We start from the raw sequence: 24,439 nt of genomic DNA on the forward strand, positions 1-24,439 counted from the left end.
CTCACTTCACATTCTTATTATAGGAGAACTTATCTCGCCTTATCTTGTAATTGTTGTCTGTTATTTCTTCTTCTTCTTTTCTAGCCTGGAAACAGGACACACCTGTAAAAGATAACTTCCTCTCAGCGTGTTTCCCTGTTAATAAAGGTTGATATTGATGAAAAGTAAATGTAGTTATCCTTTATGTACGGACCCTGTCTGTTGTCAGCACTTTCTGAGAAAGAGCGGTTGACTTGAAGATCTTCTCATGGCTAAACTCATGTTAGCTAAGCTATGTTGGGTAATTATGGTTGTTTACTACATATTAACATGTTAGTTATTGTTAGCTATTGTTAGGGCTTGGTCAAGCTTGGTAGTTATCAAAATAAACTGACTATGATTATTTTTTAGCCAAAGCTTGCTTTTTATTTGCATTTATCAATTATCCTTTACTACTTTTATTTTTTCCTTAGTGTTCAAGGTTGCTTGGTAACAGGAAACTACTACTGTTGAGGCAGAGCTTTTTTATTTTTTCAGTTTTTGCAGTGACAGAGGCAGCTCTAGCTCCCACCTGCCTACATGTAGAATCAGCTTGAGAACCCTGTTGTTACATATCTACTGTACATACACCAACATTTACAGGGATGTACGTATCGTATACGTACGTACAAGTCTTTATTGGAAGGACACTCAATTGTGAGTAACTGGTGAGATGAAGGTGGCAAGTCTCAGTGTCTTTTGTCACTCACTGCCATTTGTGGCAGTGGCTCTACTGTCATCTGCAAAATGCTTCTTTACAAAGTCACACCTTTATATAGATATGAGAAAAGTGTATGCTTATTACAATCACTCCAAGGCTACGTGCAAAACAATGCACACAGACAACATCAAAGTGTAATCGAACACATACAGCGCAGATGTAAGAGTGTTTGGCAAAGTGTGTGTGTGTGTGTGTGTGTGTGTGTGTGTGTGTGTGTGTGTGTGTGTGTGTGCACGTGCGTGTGTGTGTGTGTGTAATTGTTTGTATGAGGGCATTTATGCAGAGAAAGTTGTGATGAGGTCATGTCCCTCTGGTGGTCTCGTTCTGGCACGAGCGTGGGCCTCGCAGTACAGCTGCCCCTCCACAAAGAAGTAGCCCTTCTGTTTGAGGTTGACGTCACAGTCGGAGCACACAAAGCAACCAGGGTGACGATACTTATCCCGTGCTTTCACAACTGTTCCCCTGTAGTGTAAGATACAGAGAGAGAGAGAGAGAGAGAGAGAGAGAGAGAGAGAGAGAGAGAGAGAGGTGTTAAAAAATGAAGAATAATTATAGGTATACTATTTATTTAGGCATTTAATAAGTTACTAGAAATCTTGCGCGCTGGATTCCTACTCGCCCGCTGCGCGGGCTCACATACACAGCTGCGTGGCCTCGCCTGCTCTATTGGCATGCGCAGCGCACAATTGCCCAACTTCGCACAACTGATGACATCACTCACTGATGACATCACACTCAAGTGACCATCACTGATCACATCATGGAGTGCTCGAGTGACATCACTCAGCGCACAATTGCTCAACTTCGCATCACTGATGACGTCAGTTAGTGATCCGTAGTGAGAGAAGAGTAGAGTCCTCACATTGCATAATAGACTTCGCTTCCAGTTTATTTGTAGAAGATTTACATTAGGTCAAGACGACCTTCATCAGAATGAAGCAGGAAATGACAGAACACTAATATAAATAGGTTAGTCATGATGACATCATCGAGCAATTGTAACGTCAATGATGATGTGACATCGTTGAGTGCTCGAGTGACATCACTGATGATGTCATAGACATTGTGACATCATCAGTGACATCATGTGACTATGTAGATTGTGGGATAGGGATAGCTGTTTGAATGTGAATGGGAGGTCATACTTGTATTAGTGATACAATACTGTATTCCCCTCATTACATCCTACTTGTACTTACACAATGCCATTCCCACACTTGTCACAGAGGGGCAGTTTCTGCAGGTTTCCTGCAGGCGGGGTTGGTTTGGTTGTCGGGGCTCTTACTGCCTTGGTCACAATGGGACGAGTGCCTGCCCACATAGAAAAGAGAACAGTCAACACGTTGGTAACACCATTGAAACACATAGGAGCACACATCAAAAGAAACAGCTTGGAAACAATATGAGGCAGGGCTACCTATAGCCGTGTGGACCCCGACTGCTGCCTTATCAACCGATTTCATAATTGTCAACCAATCAATGCAATGTGAAACTACTTCATAAATATGTCATTATTTCTATACCGACTGCCTACCTACTGTATATGCTTACAGTTACCATAACGGTAAATAATTGGAATAATAATTCAAGGCCAAACTTGATTGCCATAAGGGTTGCTAGGAACATTTCTTGGTGCTGCCGCCAGTACGCTGATACATGAATAATTCAATGAGTACTAGGTTCATACACAAAACACACAGCATCCAGCAAGGTTCCCCAATCCAGAGTAAGCTATGTTCAGCCAGGCCCCGCCCCCTCTGCAGGCTCTGAAGCCTCATTGAGACAATGTCCAAGGACAGTTCATCTTGTGAATGCATTAGATAAGAGTCAGTCCTTGCATTTATGAACTGCTCATGTAACAGTGTGGTGAGAAATTAAAAGTTGTAATACCTTTTCCTATGCCTAGAGGGTGCTATCTGCAGTAAGCTGCTCTCTATATAGGACTTCCTGTGAAAAGTTATATAGAGGTCTGAATGGTGTGATTCTGGTAGTTTATTAGTCTTTATTAAGAAATTGTAATTTTACCGCAACAGTTAATAGATGATCAGATTAGCACCGTCTGTGTTAACACTTTAGAATACAGCCCACAATTTACAGGGTAAGAAAATCTGTACTTACAGTGCAGGGTACTTACAGGGTAAGTACAGGGTACTTACAGGGTAAGTACAGGGTACAAAGTCTGATGATCTGATGTGAATTTATGGAATAAGGGTCTCTGTAGTTACACTGTAGTAACTACAAGGGAATTAACACTGCTTTAGAATATCGCCCGCGCCCCTGTAGTTACAATGTAGTTAGTATGTAACTAGGGGGGCTTAACATTGCTTTAGAATACAGCCCGTGCCCCTGTAGTTACCATCAGAGCCGTATAATAGAAGAGTTCCGACATCTCCATTCACTCCAATGGACCAGTTTTTTTACTCTCAAGAGTTCCAGGAAGTAAGGTCCTGGATTAAGCAGCACTGTTGAGTTGCAGCAAAATAGACAGTTTGTGTTGTACTCTGAAAGGGTTTTTTCCCCCTTGAATCAAATTGTACATTATCAGCTTTATTTTAGCATGCAAAAGTAGCGCGAGACCCATTCCTGGCTGTTCATTGGCTAATGAGTCTCGCATTTTGGTCCTCCGCTGACGCCACTCTCTCTCTAGAGGACACTAGTTACCATGTAGTTACAGATGTTAAGATGAAGATGTTTTTTTTATATGCAACTGTATTTATTGGGTGACTAATTTCTATATGCTTTGTCCTTGAGGGCTACAACTTGAAACAAATCTTGTAGTTACCCTGTAATTGTAATTACTATGTAACTATGATGGACTTACCACTGCTTTAGAATACAGCCCACACCACTGTAGTTACCATGTAGGTACTATGTAACTGGGGGGGGGGGGGGGTAACTACCCAAACCATAACCATAACCAAGTTGCTTTAGTTGCCTAAACCTAACAAAGTTGCTTTGGTTGCCTTAACCTAACCAAGTTGTTTTACTTGTCAACATAACCAAGTTGTTTTACTTGTCAAGATAACCAAGTTGTTTTACTTGTCAAGATAACCAAGTTGTTTTACTTGTCAACATAACCAAGTTGCTTTAGTTGCCTAAACCTAACAAAGTTGCTTTGGTTGCCTAAACCTAACCAAGTTGTTTTACTTGTCAACATAACCAAGTTGTTTTACTTGCTTATACATCAACCAAAGTTGCTTTATTTGCACTTAACATTGGAAAGGCAGCAAGGTTGTCTAATTAACCGTTTGTTTCAAATTGACATTGAGATTGTAGATGTAAAATGGCTAGGTTTATATTTATGTTTTGCCAACATTTTGCTTCAAATTGACGTTGCAATTATAGGCAATTATAGGCTACATTCAAAACATGGTGAAGCCGCGTTCTCCCACTATGCCTCTCATAACTGGAACAAACTCCCTGAACACATTAGATCTGCCCCTACTCTGCCTATTTTTAAATCCAAGCTAAAGACCTTTATGTTTACTCTTGCTTTTAACTGCTACTAAACTACTGCCTCTCTCGGCCTGTAATTTAAAAAAAAAAAGATTCCTGTACATTTCCAACAAATGGACTGTACATGTAATAATAATACTGAAGAGTGCCTTGTAACTTATTTAAAACAGAAATAATGTTTCATGTTTGTTAATTTGAGTATATATTTTAACTAAAACTGTCGGCTGTGTTTTTTATGTGTGTTTTTTTATATGTGCATTGCTTTGCTGCTTGTTTTTTCGATTATTTTTTTGTAAAGCACCTTGAATTGCCTTGTGTATGAAAGGTGCTATATAAATAAAATTTGACTTGACTTGACTTGACTTACATTCCTGGTTTTGAGACATGTAAAACGTTGAATTCTCTAATTCTTTAATTCTGCATCTCATGAAGTGAAAACTGCAGAAGCAATGAGAAATACTTGGAAAAAATTTAGACAGCTTGGCTTTTGTCTCGCTCACTAACATAAGCAAAAATATGTCAGACCTCCAGGTGTTTCTCTGTGCTATTTTGTCATTTCAAGGCTTTCACTCCATCGTTTCATGGCTTAAGGCGCCGCGTGTGAAATGTTCTTGCCGTGCTGAGGAAGTGCTCACCGTCACTGTTAACAAAGTCCTGCAGGGCTTTGAAGGAGCCAGACTGCCGGGGCTCCTGGGGCTCCTCCTGGTCTTTCTGTAGCATCTGGTACACATCAGACTCCTCAATGGACGATAAGGTCCTGGGGCTGAACAGGACATGCACGCACGCACGCACGCACGCACGCACGCACGCACGCACACGCACACACACACACACACACACACACACACACACACACACACACACACACACACACACACACACACACACAGAGATTCAAACACATGCATCACTATTATGGTATAATAGGTTTCCACATGACTATGACAAATGGGACTGATTGGCTGCCTCTCCCGGACCGCCCAAATGATACTCTTTGGCAGAAATGATGCATGGCAGCTGGGACAGTCTTACTAACTGGCCTGTCTTGAACCTGTGGTTATTGTGGGCAAGAACAGGGGAGAACAACCAGCTGGAGATGAGACAGATCCAAGAGGGGCAGGCGGCCTTACAAGGAGAACAAGACAGATGAGAAATGTGAGATGAGAAAGGAAATGCACAGAGTGGACCAGGACCGCACAGGATGCTGATTAGTGAATGGTTTTCGCTAACATGCAGATTGTACGACATGGCCTTTCCCCTGCTTAGTAATTATATATATATTTTCAATACTCATGGTAACAAATATTAGTGTGCTGACAGTATTGGCTGAGCTTTTTGGCTGCCCTACTTTCTAATGTACCGCTTGTACGCAGCAGTATGTAGGCCTAATGTACTATGAGCTGACATGACCCAGGTTGGATGTGATTTATATCACAGGTCCTGCTCAAACCATGGAATGAATCATTCCTGTGTGCTTTGGTAATATACACTCAGCATGACACACTATGTATCTGGTAGCCTAATGAAGTCCACGTGACAGGAAGGCTCAGTGCTATCATAGCAGATCTGAGGCTGCATTAAGACAAAGGGCCTGACACCTCCCAACAGCAGCTCTGTGACTGGCAGGGTGAGCCAGTAGGTGACTGATGTGGAGAACAGGTTGACTCTGTGACTGGCAGGGAGAGCCAGTAGGTGACTGATGTGGAGAACAGGTTGACTGCAGCAGGGACAGCCAGTAGGTGACTGATGTGGAGAACAGGTTGACTGCAGCAGGGACAGCCAGTAGGTGACTGATGTGGAGAACAGGTTACAGGTTGACTGCAACAATTCAGTAAGTGAAAAACACCAGAAAAACAGAATAAGAAGAAAACATAGAGGAAAAAATGGAATGGCAGTGCCAATGCAGTAATAAGACACAAGATACAGAATGTTAGACAGATGGGGCAGGCCTTTGAATGTCAATCACTCAATCAATCAAGCAATCAAGCAATCTGTGAATTAATCCATCCATCTGCCGTCCATCCGTCCATCCATCCTACCAGTCAAATAAATAAATAATAATAATAAAAGAAAATAAATAAATAAATAAATAAAAGAAAAGAAAAGAAAAGGGGGGGGGGGGGCTGACTCAAGCAGAATGCTCACCACACACCAGCTGTTATGGTGGAGAGTTGGGGATTTAATGTGCCAATTATATCAAGGGATGGTGAGGCGGCCATGATGGGAACTAAGAAGCCCTGTGTGGGAACTCAACCACGGCACCGGGGTTACACCCCTACTCTTGTGAAGAGTGCCGATGAGATCTTTAATGACCACAGAGACTCAGGACCTTGGTTTAACGTCTCATCAGAAGGACGGTGCTCACTCGCAGGCAAAGTGCCTGTCTCTGGACTGGGGATATTATTCATGAGACCAGAGGGAAGAGCACCTCCTACTGGTCCTCCAACACCACTTCTAGCACCATGGTCTCCCATCCAAGGACTAAGCAGAGTCAAACTCTGCTTAGCTTTCCCCAGCAAGCCACTGAAGCCAGTGATGTCATGCAAAAGCCACGGTGCTGGTCAGACAAATCAAACTACCGGTATTTTACATTTTATATTAGAAGTAGCTGCCCTTTACCTTGATTGAAAGGCAAAGGCTTTGGAAAGAAATCCATCAGCACCAACTTCACTATTGATATTTGTCTAAAGAAACACATTTCAGCTCAAAATGGCTTTAAGATCATGAAAAACAGTACACTGAATCAGGTGTGTGCAAACTTTCGACAGGTATTCATTCACCTCTCAGGCTTGTCGTGGACGAGGCCGCGGATCTGGCCCTGCATAGCGTCCTGAATGTTGCCTGAGGAGTAGAGGCCTATGGGAGTGTTGTAGGCTGTACTGACCACCTGACGCGTGTCGTCGATGTTGGCCGCCGCAACGAACGGCTGAGCCTTCCGGTTGTGCCCGGTGCCAATAGGTTTATACTCCTGAATGGAAGCAGAGCAAGAGAGGTGGAAATAAGGGGGAGGAGTCCCAGGTGTTTTAGATGGACAATGGGACACGCGCACACGCACACGCACACACACACACACACACACACACACACACACACACACACACACACACACACACACACACACACACACACACACACACACACACCTGCTGTTCTGCTTCCAGGTTGATTTTGAATGGGTGGGCTTTACCATCTTCTGTAACTTGTGGTGTCCACAGTCTTGTTTCATTCCTGGGAACACATCACAGTTATAGATGGTCAGCTCAACATTGAAACTAAAAACCTATGCTCAGCATGGCAGCCTTCCTGCCATGTGACAAACAAAGACACCTCTGTATGTTGTGTAAGTATGCGAGTGTGTGCAGGTAAGTATGCTACTAGTTAGAACCTCTGTATGTTGTGTAAGTATGCGAGTGTGTGCAGGTAAGTATGCTACTAGTTAGAACCTCTGTATGTTGTGTAAGTATGCGAGTGTGTGCAGGTAAGTATGCTACTAGTTAGAACCTCTGTATGTTGTGTAAGTATGCGAGTGTGTGCAGGTAAGTATGCTACTAGTTATAACCTCTGTATGTTGTGTAAGTATGCGAGTGTGTGCAGGTAAGTATGCTACTAGTTATAACCTCTGTATGTTGTGTAAGTATGCGAGTGTGTGCAGGTAAGTATGCTACTAGTTAGAACCTCTGTATGTTGTGTAAGTATGCGAGTGTGTGCAGGTAAGTATGCTACTAGTTATAACCTCTGTATGTTGTGTAAGTATGCGAGTGTGTGCAGGTAAGTATGCTACTAGTTATAACCTCTGTATGTTGTGTAAGTATGCGAGTGTGTGCAGGTAAGTATGCTACTAGTTATAACCTCTGTATGTTGTGTAAGTATGCGAGTGTGTGCAGGTAAGTATGCTACTAGTTATAACCTCTGTATGTTGTGTAAGTATGCGAGTGTGTGCAGGTAAGTATGCTACTAGTTATAACCTCTGTATGTTGTGTAAGTATGCATGTTGTGTAAGTATGCGAGTGTGTGCAGGTAAGTATGCTACTAGTTAGAACCTCTGTATGTTGTGTAAGTATGCGAGTGTGTGCAGGTAAGTATGCTACTAGTTATAACCTCTGTATGTTGTGTAAGTATGCGAGTGTGTGCAGGTAAGTATGCTACTAGTTATAACCTCTGTATGTTGTGTAAGTATGCGAGTGTGTGCAGGTAAGTATGCTACTAGTTATAACCTCTGTATGTTGTGTAAGTATGCGAGTGTGTGCAGGTAAGTATGCTACTAGTTAGAACCTCTGTATGTTGTGTAAGTATGCGAGTGTGTGCAGGTAAGTATGCTACTAGTTAGAACCTCTGTATGTTGTGTAAGTATGCGAGTGTGTGCAGGTAAGTATGCTACTAGTTATAACCTCTGTATGTTGTGTAAGTATGCGAGTGTGTGCAGGTAAGTATGCTACTAGTTATAACCTCTGTATGTTGTGTAAGTATGCGAGTGTGTGCAGGTAAGTATGCTACTAGTTAGAACCTCTGTATGTTGTGTAAGTATGCGAGTGTGTGCAGGTAAGTATGCTACTAGTTATAACCTCTGTATGTTGTGTAAGTATGCGAGTGTGTGCAGGTAAGTATGCTACTAGTTATAACCTCTGTATGTTGTGTAAGTATGCGAGTGTGTGCAGGTAAGTATGCTACTAGTTATAACCTCTGTATGTTGTGTAAGTATGCGAGTGTGTGCAGGTAAGTATGCTACTAGTTATAACCTCTGTATGTTGTGTAAGTATGCGAGTGTGTGCAGGTAAGTATGCTACTAGTTATAACCTCTGTATGTTGTGTAAGTATGCATGTTGTGTAAGTATGCGAGTGTGTGCAGGTAAGTATGCTACTAGTTAGAACCTCTGTATGTTGTGTAAGTATGCGAGTGTGTGCAGGTAAGTATGCTACTAGTTATAACCTCTGTATGTTGTGTAAGTATGCGAGTGTGTGCAGGTAAGTATGCTACTAGTTATAACCTCTGTATGTTGTGTAAGTATGCGAGTGTGTGCAGGTAAGTATGCTACTAGTTATAACCTCTGTATGTTGTGTAAGTATGCGAGTGTGTGCAGGTAAGTATGCTACTAGTTAGAACCTCTGTATGTTGTGTAAGTATGCGAGTGTGTGCAGGTAAGTATGCTACTAGTTAGAACCTCTGTATGTTGTGTAAGTATGCGAGTGTGTGCAGGTAAGTATGCTACTAGTTAGAACCTCTGTATGTTGTGTAAGTATGCGAGTGTGTGCAGGTAAGTATGCTACTAGTTATAACCTCTGTATGTTGTGTAAGTATGCGAGTGTGTGCAGGTAAGTATGCTACTAGTTAGAACCTCTGTATGTTGTGTAAGTATGCGAGTGTGTGCAGGTAAGTATGCTACTAGTTATAACCTCTGTATGTTGTGTAAGTATGCGAGTGTGTGCAGGTAAGTATGCTACTAGTTATAACCTCTGTATGTTGTGTAAGTATGCGAGTGTGTGCAGGTAAGTATGCTACTAGTTAGAACCTCTGTATGTTGTGTAAGTATGCGAGTGTGTGCAGGTAAGTATGCTACTAGTTAGAACCTCTGTATGTTGTGTAAGTATGCGAGTGTGTGCAGGTAAGTATGCTACTAGTTAGAACCTCTGTATGTTGTGTAAGTATGCGAGTGTGTGCAGGTAAGTATGCTACTAGTTATAACCTCTGTATGTTGTGTAAGTATGCATGTTGTGTAAGTATGCGAGTGTGTGCAGGTAAGTATGCTACTAGTTAGAACCTCTGTATGTTGTGTAAGTATGCGAGTGTGTGCAGGTAAGTATGCTACTAGTTATAACCTCTGTATGTTGTGTAAGTATGCGAGTGTGTGCAGGTAAGTATGCTACTAGTTAGAACCTCTGTATGTTGTGTAAGTATGCGAGTGTGTGCAGGTAAGTATGCTACTAGTTATAACCTCTGTATGTTGTGTAAGTATGCGAGTGTGTGCAGGTAAGTATGCTACTAGTTAGAACCTCTGTATGTTGTGTAAGTATGCGAGTGTGTGCAGGTAAGTATGCTACTAGTTATAACCTCTGTATGTTGTGTAAGTATGCGCGTGTGTGCAGGTAAGTATGCTACTAGTTATAACCTCTGTATGTTGTGTAAGTATGCGCGTGTGTGCAGGTAAGTATGCTACTAGTTAGAACCTCTGTATGTTGTGTAAGTATGCGAGTGTGTGCAGGTAAGTATGCTACTAGTTATAACCTCTGTATGTTGTGTAAGTATGCGAGTGTGTGCAGGTAAGTATGCTACTAGTTATAACCTCTGTATGTTGTGTAAGTATGCGCGTGTGTGCAGGTAAGTATGCTACTAGTTAGAACCTCTGTATGTTGTGTAAGTATGCGAGTGTGTGCAGGTAAGTATGCTACTAGTTAGAACCTCTGTATGTTGTGTAAGTATGCGAGTGTGTGCAGGTAAGTATGCTACTAGTTATAACCTCTGTATGTTGTGTAAGTATGCGAGTGTGTGCAGGTAAGTATGCTACTAGTTATAACCTCTGTATGTTGTGTAAGTATGCGCGTGTGTGCAGGTAAGTATGCTACTAGTTATAACCTCTGTATGTTGTGTAAGTATGCAAGTGTGTGCAGGTAAGTATGCTACTAGTTATAACCTCTGTATGTTGTGTAAGTATGCGAGTGTGTGCAGGTAAGTATGCTACTAGTTATAACCTCTGTATGTTGTGTAAGTATGCGCGTGTGTGCAGGTAAGTATGCTACTAGTTAGAACCTCTGTATGTTGTGTAAGTATGCGCGTGTGTGCAGGTAAGTATGCTACTAGTTAGAACCTCTGTATGTTGTGTAAGTATGCGAGTGTGTGCAGGTAAGTATGCTACTAGTTATAACCTCTGTATGTTGTGTAAGTATGCGAGTGTGTGCAGGTAAGTATGCTACTAGTTAGAACCTCTGTATGTTGTGTAAGTATGCGAGTGTGTGCAGGTAAGTATGCTACTAGTTATAACCTCTGTATGTTGTGTAAGTATGCGCGTGTGTGCAGGTAAGTATGCTACTAGTTATAACCTCTGTATGTTGTGTAAGTATGCGAGTGTGTGCAGGTAAGTATGCTACTAGTTAGAACCTCTGTATGTTGTGTAAGTATGCGAGTGTGTGCAGGTAAGTATGCTACTAGTTAGAACCTCTGTATGTTGTGTAAGTATGCGAGTGTGTGCAGGTAAGTATGCTACTAGTTAGAACCTCTGTATGTTGTGTAAGTATGCGAGTGTGTGCAGGTAAGTATGCTACTAGTTCTATAACCTTTCCACAGTGAGGCAGAGCTGAGTGCTGGATTCTTTGATCTTGTTCTGGGCGTCACAGTGCATCATGTCTGTGGCTGGGACACCCTCGATGGCCAGGATGACGTCACCGGGGCACAGGTTGGCTATGGAGGCCTTACTGCCCGGAGTGATCTGAAAGAAGAAAGAGGGGAGAGACAATGTATTTAAAGGATGAAGATGACAGAAGAGTGTGTGTGTGTGTTTGTTTGTTTGTTTGTTTGTTTGTTTGTTTGTTTGGAATGAGCTCCCCCCTTCAGTCAGAACGGCCGAATCACTGCCAATCTTTCGGCGGAGACTAAAAACTCACCTTTTCAGGCTACACCTGGGCCCTTCTTGAACTAACATCTATTAAAAAAAAAAAAAAAAAAAAAAATACTAATGCTACATGTTACATATTCCTTCTCAAACTACTTCCTACATGGTGCTAGTCTATCAAAATATCTTAGCTGTCATTGATTGTGTTGCATAGTGGTTTTCTGTACTGTTGACAAATTGTGATATTGTAAGTCGCTTTGGACAAAAGCGTCTGCTAAATGACGTAATGTAATGTAATGTTTGTTTGTTGCTTTGTTTGTGTAGGTTTCCTGCAGGCGGGGTTGATTTGGTTGAGAGGTTACTCAACTAATAACTAATAACTAATCACTTACAAAACATGAATATACATTTGTAGGTGATTAATAAATGCTATGTCAACATATCACAACTGCGCTGTACGTCATCTGTAAACTTTTAGTAAATGAAGTGTTCCTCACCTGTTATAAATGATGTGTAAATCATTTGCAATTAATTTACAAGGCTTTCTGAATCCCCTAATCTAAAGTGTAAACCATTCATCACACATAAATGTGTTACATGCAAGAGGGTAGCTCTGTCAAAATTGAAGCCAATGCGGAAGTGCACTTAAACCTGCATTCTTTCGAATGGCCTGCAGGGGGCGGCCCATTGGTCTGTGGACTTCTATTTTTTGACGCCTCACATATGGCATTTTGGCCATTGCCATCTTGGATCTCGACACAAGTCCAGGGGTTTCCCACAGAGCACGGCCTGCTATTGGTCCGTGATCGGCGAGCTGTGTGATCAGTGGACAAGCGACCTGTCAATCACGCCCCAAAACATAGTCTGCAACTACAACATAGTCTGAAACTAGTGATTGAGACCATAAACACATTAGGAAAGTGTTTACTGAGGCCATACTTCAATACAGAAGTCCACAAACCAATGGGTCGCCCCCTGCAGGCAAAGAGGACACTTCCGCATTGGCTTCAATTTTGACAAACAGAGTTACCCCCTTGTATGTAACACATTTATGTGTCATGAATGGTTTACACTTTAGATTAGGGGATGCAGAAAGCATTGTAAATGAATTGTAAATTATTTACACATCATTTACAAGTGAGGAACACTTCATTTATTAAAGGTTTATAGATGACTTACAACACATTTGCATGTTAACATAACATTTATTAATCATCTACAAATGTATATTCATGTTTTGTAAATGGTTAGTTCATCATTAACTAAAGGCTTATAAATGACTTACGACTGAACGTTATTATAAAGTGTTACCGGGTTAAATTAAGTTATCCTTTATTTATCCCCATGGGGAAATGCATCCTCTGCATTTGACCCATCCTCTACTAGGAACCTTCCTAGAACTAGGAGCAGTGGGCAGCCGCAGTGCAGCGCCCGGGTACCAACTCCAGCTCTTTTGCTATTGCCTTGGTCAGGGACACTGACAGGAGTCTTAACCCTAACATACATACATGTCTTTGATCGAACGAAACGAAACGAAACGAAACGTTTTTATTGTGACAAATCACCACACCGCATGCACACACGTGTCGGCGGTGGCACACACACACACAAGCTGAGTGCTGCTGTGAAATGTAGTCTCTGTGTTTAGCCCATCAAGGCATGTCCTTCCTCCAGGGGACAGCCAGGAGCAGTGGGCAGCTTTCAGTGTACAGCGCCTGGGGACCATCTTCAGTTCTTTGTCGTCGCTGGTCAGGTGACGATCTTCTGCATGTTTTCAGTGGGGGTCCATACCGATGTTGTATGGAGGAACCCCCCAGGGGAGCACGGGGAGAACATGCAAACTCACACAGAAAGGCCCTTTTGACATGGGGGGGACACACCCTCAGCGCCCACAGCGTCCCAGGCGGGGAATCGAACGCAGGACCTTCTAGCTGTGAGGCGACAGCGCTACCACTGCACCACCACCCCGTGATGGTGGGAGGAAACCGGAGCACCCACGAACACGGGGGAGAACATGCAAACTCCACACAGAAAGGACCGGGGACTTGGAACCCGGGACCTTCTTGCTGTGAAGCAACGATGCTAAACACTGAGCCACCGTGCCGTCCCGATCCCGATACAGGACTGCGTTGCCCCGGTTGGTATGCGTGCGTATAAACTGTTCATCCCTCGTCATGGAGATAAAGTAAACATGCGCCGCTTCCCACCATGTGACAGCATCCAGACGGAATATGGACGCTTATAATATAAGTTTATAATAAGAGGTCCCAGATAATCATCAGGGTCATATAGGGTCAAATCCCTCAGGAGGCAGCCGGTTCCCAACTTCACACTCAGCCAAACATTCCCAATTAGAATACAGAAGGTCATGACCTAAGGCGAACCATATTGCATTACGGGGACAGAGGAAACTTAGATACATTGTATCTCTCGCAAGGGAGCGTTGCATTGAAGTTTGAATGAGGTCATCTGCCTATAAATAACGCTGGATGAGAGCGCTGAGGGGATGTATCATGCTGCCAAATAGGGAGCAATGATTTGCCAGTCAGGCATTTGTAGAATTGCTCCTGTCTCACTGTATGTTTTAAAACTGACTGTTTCACTCCCGTGTCTGTTGCCTGTCTTCTGTAGGACCCTAGAGTCCCATCTTTGGCTTTGGTCTTACGCAGCCTTTATCGAATCCCTCTGGTCTCACAATGCTTCTGTTATCATGTCAAAAAATCTGTCTAACAAGTGGACTACTGCAAACATTAGCCACAACACCCATGTCCCCCTTCTAAATGAGTACTTGGAGCAAGACAAGAAATAAGGTGCTACATTAAAGAGAGCAAGGGGGGAAGGATAGAAGGAAGGAAGGAAGGACGGACGGACGGACAGAACGTGAGATTATCTTGGAAGTAATTGGGGGGAGACAAATGTTTGCTGATGTTGTACCATGATCACCCCAGGCTCCTCTCTGCTGAACAACAGATGATATTCACTAAATGTTCAGTTTATCCCAGCAGTTGTAAATGGTGCTGGAGCAGAAGGAGGGTGGAATCTGACCAAACATGGCAGTGGAAGGGAGACACTGCACTTAGGCCTGTGTGAGGGCTCTGGATCCAGCACAGCAACAACAGCCAGGAGTGCAAGTGGAGGAATGTGCTGGTGCCCTGTGTGGTTCTGCACAAACCAGGGGAGTTAGTGTAGAACCAGACAAAATGTGTGGATCGCCGAGTGGTTATGTCAGATACATTGGATGGCCTCCACCCTTTAATTCATGTAGCTCCCTAAGTGCATTCTAACACACGACTTCTGTGCGTGTATCGTTTACACGCGCTCACCTCGACTCCTCGTCCGGCCCAATCTTCTCTCATCACTCTACTCATATAGGCCAGTGAGTGTCCACTAACACAACAGGTGTGAGGTTATTGGACAGAGCCAGTGGTTTGGAGACCTAGCCACTTTACACTTTTAGCCGGTCCTCCCTGGTGCCATTCTTCCTAAATATAGACATGCATAACCCCAACATGCACGGGATTACTGGACCGCCTCACATCTGATCAACGCAAGCCAGCTGTACGACTGTGAAATTGGTGAAAGTATGCGCACACAAATGAGAGTGAACGCCACCGTAAAACACATGCGCACACGCACGGATGCAGGCAAACATACACGAACTTCAGTCAACTTTAGTAATTCAAATGTAAATTCTTCCTTATAGAAATGTAACAGATGAAGATTCACTCCAATTTACCAATCAAAATGCCCCTTTCTCTTCCAACATCTTTCTGTACTGTAAACCACCAATGAATGGTTTGTTTCCCCAAAATATAATACTGTAGCTATAAAACATAATCTGTTTTGAGTTTTCTGTAATGGATTACAGCTACCAGTCTTTTGTAAAAACATGATTACATGCATGTCACTTCCCAACTCTTCATCTAGCAGCACACAGCATGATGGTGTGTGCTGGCCTGAAGCTAAAGCAGAGCATTTCTTGGACAACTGCACCATTAGACCAGATAGTAAATAACGGAGCTGTTCTCATCGTTTCCAAATCCATTTTTAACCGTGTTGACTCAGCTGCCGGCGTGAATGTTCTGGCTGTGTGGAGGATTCTAAGACGTTTGTGCAAAGCGTATACAATTCCCACAGTCAAGGATGCAAAATGTCTGTTTCCCCACACGATGAGACGTGTGTGTGTGTGTGTGTGTGTGTGTGTGTGTGTGTGTGTGTGTGTGTGTGTGTGTGTGTGTGTGTGTGCTCGCGTGCGTGTGCGTGCATGCGCATGTCAGACTACAATGTAAGCAGCTATTTGTATCTAAGCCTCATGTATTTACTGTGGCACAGGTGCAAGGCCCACACCACCCTAACCCCAGGCCAGAATGAATCCTCCTGGATAACCAAGTGGAGCCCAACGCAAACATGGACTCTTCTGCTCGGGACCTTCTGCCCGATGGGATAAAAGCCGCAGATTTACATTGATATTTTAGGCTTTTCACTTGATGCTCTCGTCCCGAGTGACTTTTACAAGGAGTGCAATCATTGAGGAGAGAGAAGGCCTGGGAGAAAGAAATTGAAAATAAGAGCTAAAGGAGGGGAGGGAGAGAGGAATATTTTAATCCAAGCCTGCTCACATTTAGATTGATTTAGCGAACGGAATTCTTTACCACTGTTTGAATCATGATACATTTAACAGAGGAAAGAATAATAGAACAAATTAAGACAAGCAGAGGGGAGTGAGAAAGATGAAACGTTCTGTTTTGAGGACAGTTCAGGTACAGGAGGTTGTGCACAGTCATCACCCCCCCCCCCCCCCCCCCCCACACACACACACACACACACGCACACACACACACACACACACACACACACACACACACACACACACACACACACACACACACACACACACTCTCCCTCTCTCTCTCTCTCTCACACTCACCCTGGAGATGGTCAGGGGCTGGTTGAAGTCCTTTCCTCCGGTCAGTCGAAAGCCCCAGGGGGCCGGACCGTCCAAGACCACATTGAGTGGCATGTCCCCTACTCGTGTCCCTGCAGCACAGACAGACAGCTACTCGTGTCCCTGCAGTCACACCAGCACAGACAGACAGCTACTCGTCTCCCTGCAGTCACACCAGCAGCACAGACAGACAGCTACTCGTGTCCCTGCAGTCACAGCAGCACAGACAGACAGCTGTGAAGTGGTGGAGGCTGGAGTGCGAGGGTGTCCCTGCACACTGTGGGGGAGCACAGCTAAAGAATGAGTTGTGGAGATTTAGAACCATCTGGGGGGGGGGGGGGGGGGAGGGGGGAGGAGAATTTGGAGCTGGGAGCTGAGAGTGAAGTCATTGGTCAGATTTTGCGAACGGGCTGCTACCAGTACGCTCTCTCTCTCTCTCCCCCCCCCCCCCCTCTCTCTCTCTCTAGCTTTTCACACTTCACTTCTGATGAGCAGATTTCTTATATGCAACCTCCCTCCTGTGATTTTGCAAATGTTTCCTTTTTAAACTTCCTGCCACCAAACACTTTAGCATGACTTCAGCTGCTTTACTCGCACCCAGCTTTGTGTGGGTACCTTTCCCCAGAGTCAGAGTGAGGATGAGAGCCACCCCCCCTTCCCTCACCTCTCCTCATCCCTGGGCAGCTCTGTGTCTGGCTGGCTCTCCTCTTGCTCTGCTTGACGGTTCTTGCTGGCTGCTCCTGTCCTTATTTGGTCTGGAGGCGCAGCTCCACACTGAAGCACTGGAGGTCCCCCAGCCAGGCACATTCCAGCGCCTATTGATCTGGATGGGACCCAGCTCCTCTCCTCTCCTCTCTCTCCGGTCTAGTCATCTGAGCTTCAACCGTGTTCAGTCTCAGTTCTTTCTTTTCTTTCCACACCTCCTCTCTTCCTGTGTTTAGATCAGAATGGAGTTATTTTTAATCTCTCAACACATTTTCTCCCCCTGCTTCTCAGACACAAACAGTTCATTTGATGCACACTTAGCTTGGGCTATTTTTTTCCTGGCTGCATTTCCTTCATGTCTAAATATTTCTCCAAATAACAAAAACACCTAATGTTATTTCTGCGTGGACTAGAACACTATGTAAACATAGTTAGTAAGGCATGCTAATAAATTTGAACTTTAACAGTTTTTCCCCTGGGTACCTTATTGTTTCCATCATGTAAGAAAGTTCCAGTGTTGGTGACCACTGTTTTTTGATTTGCTCCATACAAATCACTCGCTTTTGAACACTGCTAAACCTGTTAAGGTAGTATTTTCAAGTGCACCCATTTCAGTTTGTTTCTGCAGCTACCATGGTGCCTGGTTTGAGACAAATAGGCAGTTTATGATGAAGCACTCTAACTCCAAACTTTATCTCTCTCTGCACTCCTTGTCGATCTCTCTCCCACTCACACCTGCAAACATAAAAGCATACATACACATTTCAGGCATGTCAAATGCAAACTAACTTGGTAAGTTAAGGATGGATTAAGAGAAAATTCTACACATAGCATTTGTAAATATTACAATATTTTTCGTGTCAAAGCTCATAAACTGGATGATGTCATGAGCAAACTACCCTATATGAATGTTTCATCTTTTTGGTGAAAGGAAAAATGAGGGGAAATATTTAATCTACCAGCTGGATTTTATTAGCAATACAGCCCCATAAAATCATCCAACAAAAGCTAAGATATTGTAGAAATGCTTAGGACCAAGAGTGTGCGTTGAATTAGATTTGTACAATATGAATGAAATATAGGATTTTGCATTTGGAATCCTGTACATTTTCATGTATAAACATAATAGGAGCCAAATGATCCTTAAGAATTCCAGTGTCTTCGGTCCAAATCTGTTCCTAAAGTAGTATCAAAGGCATACGTACCAGAACCTTATCTTTGAACACTGTGGAGTTTGATTATGTTCTGTGCACTTTCAAACACTTTCCTGACATTTTGTAAGTTATGTTTGCATAAATTACATGTTTTTGTGTGTGTCATAGAAGAAGTTTATGTACATAGCTGTATAAGTGAGTAGCATGTAAGGCTGCAGTCACAACATTAAGTAAGTCTTAATTAGCAAGTGACTGCTAAACACATCAGTCAATGGAGTCACAAATAACCAGCAAAAGGTCTACATGCCTAGCTACAATAATAGCTTTCAAGAGGAATTAGCACCACCGATGAAGAAAATATGAACAAAGAAGGAGAGGAAACCAAATGTGATGGGGGTGAGAAAAAGCCGACTTTATAATGCAGTGGATGGCCATTTTACAGCTCTCATACAAAAGGCTTACAAAAACACCAGACACACACAGTGCTCTCACACCAGTTGAAACTGTGAATGACGGGGTGAGGTGAAGTTAACCGATGAATGATCAAAACAAACAAAATATATATTAAGGTGCTTTAACAATTGTTTTGTTGTCAGTGTCCATCCTATGTGAGACAAGTAAAGAAGAACAAGAAACCTTCAGAAATCATATTCACTGAACATGAAAAGCCACGTTGACAACTGCCAATAATTCCAAATATTATAACACAGTGACACTCTACCCACTCAATCTGGCAACAGGATTCATAGGATGCCACCACAGTGCCACTAGTGGGAAAACTGCAGTCACATAACTGTGTTTTGACCCAGCGTCTGGCTTAAATAAACTGCAGTCACATAACTGTGTTTTGACCCAGCATCTGGCTTAAATAAATTCAAAATAAAACAATATGAAAACTGGCAATTAATTATAGCCCATTAATTATGGTGTTATTTGTCATATTCAGCATCTGGAAAAGGATACTTTAATTGACAATAAAACAATGCAGCTTCAAAACTGGGTTCGCTGCTGTTGAAATGTGTTAAAAGTACACTTTACCTTAAGCCACTTCAATGAGAAAAAAGTATAAAGTGTTGTTCCATCCATTCTAGAACTGTCTTATTACATAGTTTAATCAGCACTCATCCTCTAATAAATATAATACATAGAAAGTTGGTGACCTTTTTGCATACACTTTCAGACATATCAATACCCCCCCCCCCCACCTCCAAGTCATAGCAACCTCTCTTACGCTTTTAGTTGTCAAATCTGAAGTGATTTCTTTTTAATTTCATCAAAGTGCATCAATCCTAGTGTGAAGATGACAGAAAATACAAAGCAAGGAGTCATTATTAAAATGGTCTAATCTTATACTCTAGAGATCGAATGGACTTGTTTGGACAGCAAGTACAACAGCGTCAATAATGTCAATATATTCCATTTCCTCATTTGTAACATTTGAGTGTTTCATTATAATTAATAATCTTGTGTAAGGACAAAAGATAACCTCAATTTATTATCAAGTCATCAATAGCTTGGATAACACACTGTATAGCATTGATACTGTACATGCACGTTCCTTTCCACGTGTAACGGTCATCTACAGTGGTAACATCCTTTTACCTGCCATGCTGATGCAACATATTGGTCGCATGGCTGCAATGCCCATATTACAACACGGTTAGTATACTACATTAAACATGTCTGCATACATCAAATGACCCATTGAGAGAATACTGTTCCAAGAATGCCTTTGGGGTATACTTGTAATTGAACACTGAAAGGAAATGTAACAAGTGTTCAGATCTGTGATCCTTGAAAAAAGTAATGTTGTGGCTATTATCTTGAGTGTAAACTGAGAACTGACTGAAGCTACAGAATCAGCCTGGAGTCACTCACGACCTTAGAGTGGAAACCACAAAGAATCGGTTCAACAAAAAGTCCAAAAGGCCCCCGGGGGGCGCACTGTTCACTTGACTATCACTGAGTGTCTGCCACGTTCATTCTGCATCCCTCCATCAGGGTCAAAGGTTAAAGGTCAGTGACTGGAGTACAAAGCTTGGGCGCTCCATGGTAGAAAATGAAGGAAACGGAATTATATTATTGGAACAAGTCGTCCGTAAAGATGGCTAGTTACAGCTAAATTGTTCTTTCTGTGTGAAGCTGACAAGCCACACACCCGCACGCGTGCACGCACACACACACGTATGTGCGGCAGGTCTTGGTTGACCCTTCTTGGGATGTGGTATCCTATGGGGGCTGTGCGGAGGCGATGAGGAGGGACAGGGGCGGTGGGGGTCTGGAATCACCATTATAGCTGCTTCACGTAGTTTCCTGGGAAGGTTCCAAACAGCTTGCTCCGTCGAGATGTCCCTTCACAAACACAAAGCAAAACAATGCAAAGCGTCAGTGCTGTTGTAATTAATACATGTATGTGACCTCTGCCAGCAATATCATAAGCCTAAGTATATTTCCTTTCATCGAGTGTGTTATCATTAACTATAAACTGAAACTAGAGTAATCCAAAGTTGCAGTCACTGACTTAAATGGAGTCTAGGTATCATCTAACAGGAGATTAAAGTCATGATAAGATATTTGTAAACACTTTGAGACACACAATGTTAAAATGTCAAATGTATTCTCAGACCAATCAGACTTACACTGGCCAAACTGCAGGCAGTGTTCAGCTGTGAGTGATAAAGTGGACTTCTTCAAGGACAGGCATGTTAAACATAATGGTGGGAGTGGGACCATAGCACCATCTAGTGGCCTACGCATGTTGGTATATATATTTTTCCCTAGGGCCATATCTTAACTGAATCCCTGCCAGAGTTTCAATGGAAAAGTCGCCAGCCACCACCAGGGTTTTTGATCATTTTCACGAACATTCCAAAACTCAGAGTATATTTCTTCTATGACTGTAAACACTGAATATCCCCCAAAAGAAGAGAGCCTCTACTTTCATAGAAAAAAAGTTTGATTCTACCTTCATCCGTTCTTTAGTTATCGACTGAAAACATCCGTCTGTCCCCAAAAAGCTGAGAAAAATGCTTTTTTGTAAATGATAAGTCATGTTCACGGATCCTGAACTGAATCACATGTCTCCGAGGGCGGATACTTGCCAGTGTTACACCAAACTATGCATCCCATATCTTTTGTTTTCCCTTTCCGCCCAAACATGCCTCTGGTCACAACTTTAACCGTACCACCGGTGCGAGAGAGATTCACCCCACACTCAGAGAGGGGAAGCGGGGGTCACGCTCATGTCTTTCCCGGGGGCAACTGGTTCTCGATGTCTGGAGGTCTGGGGGCTCATTTGACGGCTGAAATGTACATGGTGTGAGGACTCACAAACCAGATTACTAATCTACCTGAGAGGAGAAGTGACTTGTGTAGCTTTGCAGCATCTGGTGAAAAAAAATCCTTCAGCTTTGAGTGACTGTCAATAGTCCGTGTGCAGCGCGCCGCCTCGGTCAAAGCTGTTTTATGGAGGTTCTTCTGATGGTAGATTGTTGCTTTTCTCTGCTTCCTGGTTTTGGTGGACAATCATGGTCGCTTCTGTGTAACTTTGGAAGTGCTCTAGTATCTCATTAGGTGAGTAAGAGAGCCATCTATCACATGACAGTGAAAACATGGATTGACGCAATATCACGTCAATGGCGGGGAAGCGTTATCTCATAACGACGTAAAAACATGCCAATGTTTTGAATTTAAGAGGTGGAATATCTAGACGATTTTCAGGGATTGGAAAGACAAGAACATACCGACAAACCAGCCATCATCACACTTCTCCATCACATCGACGATGTCGCCCTCCTTCAGCTCCAGCTCATCCTCGTTGCGCGGCACGTAGTTATACAGGGCCTGGAACCTGTGGTGGAAAAACATGGATAGGACAGGTAAACTGGGAGGACATTCTGCTCTAATATTTGAGTCATTGCTGATCTGATGATGATTACTAATGATTAATAATCACATAAAATCACATAATACAGTCTAGCACAGAGAGGAAGCTTTTGTTATACAACAGAAGCAATTCAGTCGAAATTCCAGTGATAGCCTGATTGTAACGCCAATAGCAATGACTTACGGGTCTCCTCCACCATGGAGTGCATCCTGAACAAATCGCTGAGAGAGAGAGAGAGAGAGAATTCAGTTTAAGCATTACATACATCAGTGACTTATAAGTTATAATGAAAGAATATTGACAGAGGTATGAACAATTCCTTTGTCAACAAATCTGGGCAGACAAAGGAATATCAACCAATCAAACAATCAGGCTTAAAAATCCATTCCTTTAGCAGAAATACTATAATCTCTGCATTCCCTATAAGGAAAATCGCACGGCATTTAAGTAAAAAAGCACTCCAACATGCAATGCTACGGAATATAGGAGAACCAATCAAGGTATGAGGTCTAAGCGTTAGTAGAAGAAAGAACTCCATATGTCTTCCTGCACAGCTAGTAGGGTTAGAGCATGGGGTGACGGAGACATGCCCCCTACCCTTCGACCTCTAACGGGTGACAAAGAGGACCTCCTGGTCATGATGGGGCTACGGGGAGGTTTACCATCAACCATCAGATCCTGCTTTAAAGCTGGCTGAAAGAACCAGAGGCAACAGACCTGTAAGCTTAACAGTGACCGAGTCAGCCGCCTTCACTACAGGTTAAGCACAGAGGCCAGTGTCATGCTGTAAAACCTGATCTACTGTATCAATGTGTCAGTGAAACTCCTTGTATGCACTACACACATTTAACACACACATTTCTTATTTATAGGGAGTCACTCAAATAACAAGCATGTTCTCTTCTGTCCATGTATCTAGGCCATAGCTGCTTGTCAATAGATGTTAATGTTCAAAGACACAAAATCACGTGTCAGTTCCACTAATGGCAATGGGTATAAAACAACAGTGTCAAAGTTAGAGAAGGATATTATCAATCTGAGATGAGTTCCTATTAGCCTCAACATGAGACTACAAGTTATTCTGATAACTGGACACCCCCGATATTCACTGACACCTCCCTTTATAGCGACCCTACTTTTCCATAGATTAGCAGTAGCAATCACAAAAAACAGTAGTTGTCATAAAGCCAGGGTTGTTATCCGTTATAACGGGCTATTCATTTTCTTTAATATTGTGTAGATTTTTTTTTCTCTTGTCCAAGTCTGACTTTTCTGTTCTTCAGCCGTGTAATTCCGGGTTTCCACCAATAGAGAGCCGCAGGAATGAGTCCGGAAAACATCGATGCTAACACTCCCGGTTCTTCACTGTTTTCTCCTATGGGATTTCTTAATGGGTTTTTGGCGCGATGCTTCAAATAAGGTCTGTGGTTAACACAAGCTTATTCAAACGCGAACCAGTGTTCAGCAGGATAATCTTCACACATGAGGACCACTTTTATGAGTTTTTAAGCTTTTATGTGCCGTTAAAAGGGCGGCTAGCTAGCAAACGGCTAAATGAGACTACACTGTTGAGTCGACGGGGATATTATACGTCAATAACGTCATCACTTCAAAGGATGAACATGGAAATTCTCTTTCCCTCACCTGGTTCAGCCCGGGGTAATCAGTGCACAGCAGCGCACACATCAACAACACTCCAGGTTGAGTGGTGACATGACGTGGAAGACTATGCGACACTGTGTGTAGTTCTGGATTATCTTAGCACAAGCTTTTTTACTTCTAGGGCTCGCATTTACGCTTCAAAACTCATGAAAGTGGTCCTCATGTGTGAAGATTATCCCGCTGAACGTTCGCGTTTGATTAAGCTTGCGTTGCCCAGAGACCTTATTTGAAGCATCGCGCCAAAAACCCATTCAAAAATCCCATAGGCAGAAACAGTGAAGAACCAGGAAGTCCGGGACTTCCGCGTTCCTACTACAAAAATACGTCATCCCTGTGGCGCTCTATAGCCAG

General features: G+C 43.0%; 2 protein-coding genes across 2 annotated transcripts in view; both read right to left on the bottom strand.

The window, feature by feature from the left end:
- Window positions 1-499: 499 nt before the first annotated feature.
- LOC310794088 (PDZ and LIM domain protein 3-like) lies at window positions 500-16,952 on the bottom strand. Its single transcript, XM_083655977.1, has 7 exons — window positions 16,664-16,952; window positions 11,462-11,613; window positions 7,339-7,423; window positions 6,976-7,163; window positions 4,831-4,958; window positions 1,939-2,050; window positions 500-1,201 (listed from the first exon to the last, which is right to left on the bottom strand). The coding sequence occupies exons 1-7, from the start codon at window positions 16,754-16,756 to the stop codon at window positions 1,015-1,017; spliced, it is 945 nt and encodes a 314-aa protein (XP_083512103.1). The 5' UTR covers window positions 16,757-16,952; the 3' UTR covers window positions 500-1,014.
- Window positions 16,953-20,230: 3,278 nt separating this feature from the next.
- sorbs2a (sorbin and SH3 domain containing 2a) overlaps window positions 20,231-24,439 on the bottom strand; it is a gene marked incomplete at its 5' end in the record, with an annotated part of 43,182 nt that continues 38,973 nt past the window's right edge. The window contains 3 exons of the mRNA XM_083655763.1: window positions 20,231-20,892; window positions 22,284-22,390; window positions 22,610-22,647. Of these exons, the coding sequence (XP_083511889.1) occupies window positions 20,831-20,892; window positions 22,284-22,390; window positions 22,610-22,647 (207 nt within the window). The 3' untranslated portion in view covers window positions 20,231-20,830. The remainder of the gene's footprint in view (window positions 20,893-22,283; window positions 22,391-22,609; window positions 22,648-24,439) is intronic.

Source organism: Poromitra crassiceps, assembly GCF_964638095.1.
Source record: "Poromitra crassiceps genome assembly, chromosome: 19".
Classification (NCBI taxonomy): domain Eukaryota; kingdom Metazoa; phylum Chordata; class Actinopteri; order Beryciformes; family Melamphaidae; genus Poromitra; species Poromitra crassiceps.